Source organism: Beta vulgaris, chromosome 5 (genome assembly GCF_026745355.1).
Source record: "Beta vulgaris subsp. vulgaris cultivar EL10 chromosome 5, EL10.2, whole genome shotgun sequence".
In the NCBI taxonomy this organism is placed as follows: Eukaryota; Viridiplantae; Streptophyta; class Magnoliopsida; order Caryophyllales; family Amaranthaceae; genus Beta; species Beta vulgaris.
The window spans coordinates 57,003,059-57,009,125 of record NC_079206.1 but is presented as its reverse complement, the minus strand read 5'-3'; the positions used below and the strand labels follow the sequence as shown (position 1 = coordinate 57,009,125).

General features: G+C 32.4%; 1 protein-coding gene across 1 annotated transcript; it reads left to right on the top strand.

Moving 5' to 3' along the window:
- The first annotated feature begins 3,850 nt into the window (after positions 1-3,850).
- LOC104894053 (mini zinc finger protein 1) lies at positions 3,851-4,117 on the top strand. The gene has a single exon (XM_057394790.1). The coding sequence runs from the start codon at positions 3,851-3,853 to the stop codon at positions 4,115-4,117; it is 267 nt and encodes an 88-aa protein (XP_057250773.1).
- The last annotated feature ends 1,950 nt before the right edge of the window (positions 4,118-6,067 follow it).

The window sequence follows — 6,067 nt, the reverse complement described above, 5'->3', positions numbered from 1 at the left end:
ATTACCATCCCACTTTCACCACACATCCCTTATCTTCTTCCATTTTTTTCCTCTAAACCCACAAATTTTTTTCTCTTCTTCCTCAACCTTCCGGCTACCATGTTTAATGCCGACAACAACCGTCCTCCACCCTCATCTTCTTTTGAAGAGGATTTTAGGAAAATAAAGACTCTACTTATTTCTTATAGCCGTTTCTTTTTCCTCCTCATGGCATTAATGATATATCTCCTAATACATAATAGGAGACAAAAAATTATTTCCCCCGGAAGAATACGATAAATGCACATGAATATCAATTTTTTTTGTCTTTAGTGCATTTTAGAAAGTTTTTTTGTTTACTCACTTGTTGTATTTTGTTTCTATTTTTGATATTTTTTTTGCTTCATTATTATTGTACGCTATTTTAGTTTTTTTTTTTGTATTATTTATGTATAATTATAATGATATAAATCAGGGGGAGATAATATATATATGTGATTTATCATCATTACTAATTTCAAATATTTAATATTGTAGTCAAAAGAATGGGAGATTTAGTGAAAGACAATTTAACATACTAGATCTATCGGGAAAATTTTTAGAATGGACGGTGGACGCCCAAATGAATTTAAAGGCCAAGGCTGGAACATACAATTAAAGATGTGACAACCCAACAAGGGGATGCAACTACAACAGCCACATCAATTAAAATTGCGACTGTACAAGAAAAGGCAAAAACCTTAGTCCTCCTAAGACATCATTTACATGAAAGTTTAAAAACTAAATATCTATTTGTGGAGGATCCAAAAGAACTATGGGATAACCTAAATGAAAGATATGGGCATCACAAAAATGTGCTCCTCCCAAAGGCATATTATGACTAGACCAATTTGAGGTTCTAGGATTTTAAAACAGCTAGTGACTACAATTCAATATTGTTTAGAATTGTATCATTATTGAGATATTGTGATCATCCCATCACAGAAGAGCAAATGATAAACAAAACGCTCTCCACTTTCCACGCCTCCAATATCATATTGGCAGAACAATACAAGTTCAGAGCTTTCAAAAAGTACTCTAAGCTAATCTCAGTACTACTTGTGGCTGAACAAAATAATGATCTTTTGTTGAAAAATCATAATATTAGACCTACGGGGTCTTCAGCCACCCATGAGATTAATGCAATAGAAAGCTCTAATCCACCAGAAGCAAACGCTATACATAGGGGTGGACGCGGTAATTACAACGGTCGTGGCAATTACCGTGGCCGAGGGCGTGGACGTGGCAGAGGCCGATTTTCCCCAAGAAATAATAATTTTAAATATTCTGATAAAAATTGGGGACAATCATCTGAAAATCAGAGACAGACGTCTTATAAAGGAAATGATACTTGCCACAGATGGGGCATGACTGGGCACTGGGGCCACACATGTCGTACTGCCAAACATTTGGTAGACCTATATCAAGCTTCAATAAAAAAACAAAGGAAAAAATGGTGAAGCAAACTTTGTTAATGAAGCTACTACACCCATGCCCAACCTTGATGTTTCAGATTTTTTTTATGGATGACGCTAAAGCAGAAAACAACTTTGTTTAGATAACAATCCATCAATGTGCTTAGTTTATTTAATTGCTTCAATACTCACTTTCATGTATTCGTTCCCTGATTATTAATAAAATATGTATTTTTCTTATACTGATCATCGTATTTATTATTTATGAAGATATGAATTCATCAGAAGTTGGAACCAAAGAACAATGTCTCCAGGACAGTGGGACAACACATACCATATTGAAAAATAAAAGAAGACGGGGAGAGAAAGTGAAGAAGAAAGGGGAGAAAATGAGAAAAGAGATGAATATATAATTTTATATGTATTCAGGATGTAATCAGAAAATTCTATGACATGATTTAACAACCAAGATAATATATGTTACTTTGATCAGTTTGGGATTGAGATAGTATTTGCTATTTGTGTATAATAGTGATAGATTTAGTGCCCTACAAGACTCAAATGAATCGATTGAGGTGTTACACATACTTATGGCAATTATCAATTATCTACCTAAACGTAGCTAGCTACTATTCTACATCCTTAATTAAATTATTGCTACCCACACAAAATACTCCCCCAACGCACTATATTAACACACTAAAAACTTAGCAAAAATACTCCCCAACCCTATATTAACACGCTAAAAACTTAGCAAATTGATCGCAAAGCATATGCATGAATAGTCAAAATAAATGTTTAAGTCTCATCCACAAGTTTTGGGCAAGTAAATTAAGTATTAAAAGATATCTCTCTCCATAAATTATTATTATTCTTCCTTACATTAAATTTTGTGTTTATTATTAATTAAACTTTATAAATAAATTGAGCTGACATAAATGCGTTGATGCAAACTCAAAAATGACCAAAATATCGATAATTCAGTCTTTACTTGAATTAAACTAACACAATCCATATCCCAATCAAATGAAAAATAGAAAGGAGGAACACCAATGCTCCTATAACTATTAGTTAAAACTCATAGCAGATCTATGTTCTTTTATTAACCGGAGTATTTATGTACTCAGCCATTTATTATTTCTTTTTTAAATAAGGTCATTTATACTATTAACATTTTTCTACTAGTACTCTAGTAGACTTGTCACATAGTACAAGTCCGAACAGAACTGATTTATAAGAACCGTTCACATTCTCCCTACATACACCATACACCATATTGCATATATATATTTTTATAGAAAAACCTAACTATTGTTAAGCAAACCAATAGGACGTACAGTAGGAAAGATAAGAAGTGAACCTAAAGAAATGAGGGAGAACTGTGAAAGGTGAAGGAAGAGTACCATATCTCCTTCCAAACAAAGCCTAAACAGGAATAGGAAATAATTAAAGCTTGAACCTTACTCTTTTGAGAGTGGTTGCACAAGTAAAGCCTAAGGTGGGGCGTTTTTTTGCGCTTTCACTCGAGGACAATTTTGGCATGATTTTGGGTGAATGACTGATTGTACAATGAGGTGTAAGTTTTGGCCTCTTCATCCATTATTATAGACTTTATATTAGTCAACATTATTCCTAACTATATGTAAGAATCTCAAGGAAATAGACAATGGGTTGTTGACACAGCCCATCTTGACTTCCCTTTATAGTACCAACTTGGGCCCACATCTATACATATATATTTTTGGAGTATTATTACATGAAGCCCAACTTTACAGGCCAGCTAACCCAATCAACCAAAAAGAAAGAGATCAGTTCTTTTTGCTACCCATAATGTAAAGGGAAAAGCCTTTGAATAGAGGGTTACCCACAAATAAAGTCCATTCTTACCTTTCTCCTTTTCCTTTTATGTCCCCATTATCAAGCAGTTGAATCATCATTCTCTCTTATCTAGGGTTTTTTTTATATATCATGAAAAGATGTTTATGGTCCTCCTCCCTCTTCAAGATATTGTAAGTTTTTCTTAGAGCCCACAACATATATCCTTGTTTGCTTCTTCTTCTTTTTCTTACTTCCCTTTCTTCATTGAGATTCACTTCTTCATGTTCCATTCTTGGATCATATCATCTAACCGTTGATTACTCGAATCCAGGATATCATAACAATACATACCCACACAGGAATTCTTCCTCCAGGTAATAAAAAAAGAATAGTATTTAAGCTTATGTTATAAATCATAGTAGGAAAAAATAATAATAATAATAAGTTAGCCACTATCTCATCGCTATAAGTATACTATCTAGGGTTAGGGTTTTTCTACCAAATTTCATTGAACTTTTCTCTTTTGCTCTTGTAGTTTCATGTCTTTTTTGTGCATACTTCATATAAGAAAGTGAAGTGAGATCACATTATATGTGATGATGAAGAAGAGGCAAGTGGTGGTTAAAAGAGATCAAGGATCGCGGCGAAACTACAATTCGTCGGTTATTCGATATGGAGAGTGTCAAAAGAATCATGCGGCGAGTATAGGAGGTTATGCAGTAGATGGGTGCAGAGAATTCATGGCGAGTGGTGCAGAAGGAACTAACAACGCGCTTATATGTGCAGCTTGTGGATGCCACAGAAACTTCCATAGAAAGGAGGTTGAAGGTGAGGTAGTTTGTGAGAGTTCTTCACCTACTTCTTGACTACACTATACTCATTTGAGATTTTGAGGTGTATAAACTCATAGGAAAAAAAAAAATATGTTAGAGGAGTTTATTAAAGCTAGCTCCTCTTTCAGATTTGTGATTAAAGATTCAAGAAAAGAAAGACACGATTTACGGTTAATTGATTGATAGAGTGCCTTTGGAATTTGTAGAAATAGCTTGATGAAATTGACATGAACAGTGAAAATATTGGGCATGTTAACCAAAACTTTCAGATTGGCAGTCTATGATTCCTCGAGAAATTTTCTGGTACAACTTTATTTTCTTTTTTGTTTGGTTGCGAGAGTGTGTGATTTTCATTATGAATTATCTTTAAACATGTAAATGATTTAGCTTACTCTATATGTGTATGATTTTTAATTATTTGAAGCATATTACGTAATTATGATCTGATTGTAAATGCAAGAACATATTTAATTTTTAGTTGGAGAAGTAAATATGTATACATGATTGCATCGAGACCAAATTATTATTGGATATGTTATTTATGCATAAATTTAGAAACGGACGGAATATATCCTAATTAAAAAAATCGATACACATTTATAATTAATATGCATAAGCCTTATTTTCTTGTATTTATGACAATTAATTTCATAAGTTGTTGGATTGTATTTTTATTACCGCAAAACTAAAAAATTATCAATAGTTGGTATTGTCTCTCATAATAGAAAAAAGCACCTTTTCTCATGCATATAGAACTAATGTTAATGATATATGCAACCCGTAGACTTACATATTTCATGTTTAAAGTGAAAATATGGAGCAATAACTAAGCATTGATTACATTAATTGATACGTGATTTACTCATAAATTCCTCAAAGAATGACATTTTAGATAATGTATCTAATACTTATAATGACCCTTTTGTGGGGATCAGACGAGGGGCAGACAAAGAGAATATATACTCCCACCGTATTTTGAACTTCCACCTACTTTTTTTTCGGTTCATTTCTTGAAGTATATAGAATATTTTAATCATTATCAGCCTACACACTCTCTCTTTCATGCTTCTTATCTCATTTAAAATATAATAAATTCACATTTTTTGACCTCGTTAAATAAAGTAAAGAAAATAGATCCAACTTTTTGCGCTATTTTTCAAATGCGTATTTATAATGATTGAGTCAGATTATCATAAATCAAAGGGAGTATATATATTTGGAGATCTCAATATTTTTTGGATTATTCTCTTCCCATCTCAATGCTTCTCCAAGTTTGCTATACATACTCACTTCCACATGTTTTAGTGGCGTATCAACTAATCAAACAATAATGCAACGACATTATGTTTACCAAAAAGATGCTTCTCGGAAGAGAAAGCAACATGAGTTTTAGTCAATTTTACACTCTTCTAGGTGGAAAGTGAGTATATCAAGACCAACTTTAGTCAAATCCATATGATGCTAAGTGAAATTCTTAAACTACCATATCTTATCTATTTGTTTAACAAGTACCAATAGTTTATCCCCAATATTTCCACTGATTTAGAATCTCAACCATAGTCCATAAGATACCATAACTGTTCGAACTCGACTTACACCCGTTGAAGTTATACGGTGCACAAAATTTTATATAAGACTTTATTCAAAAATAAATTATATGAAATGAACTATGAATAAATTATTGTAAAATTGAATAACTTCGACTTTACTATGTGATTTATTATTTTTATTAGTAGAAATAATTTATAACGACTTACAATAAGCTATTATGCGTCCACATCACCTTAAACTTGTAAATAAGAGTAATATACATTTTAGATGTTCATGAGATATTTATATTAGCATCATCATTCATGAATTATATTGCTTGGTTTTTTTTGAAGCTCAATTTGTTTCCTATCTCACAACTCACAAGTCACATGTATCATGTGCGTGGTGCTAATTGAAGAAAGATCATCCGTGACTTTGTCATTGATTTTCCAA

Coding starts and splice junctions, on each gene's coding strand:
- LOC104894053 (XM_057394790.1), top strand. CDS start 3,851: ATGAAGAAGAGGCAAGTGGTGGTTAAAAGAGATCAAGGATCGCGGCGA.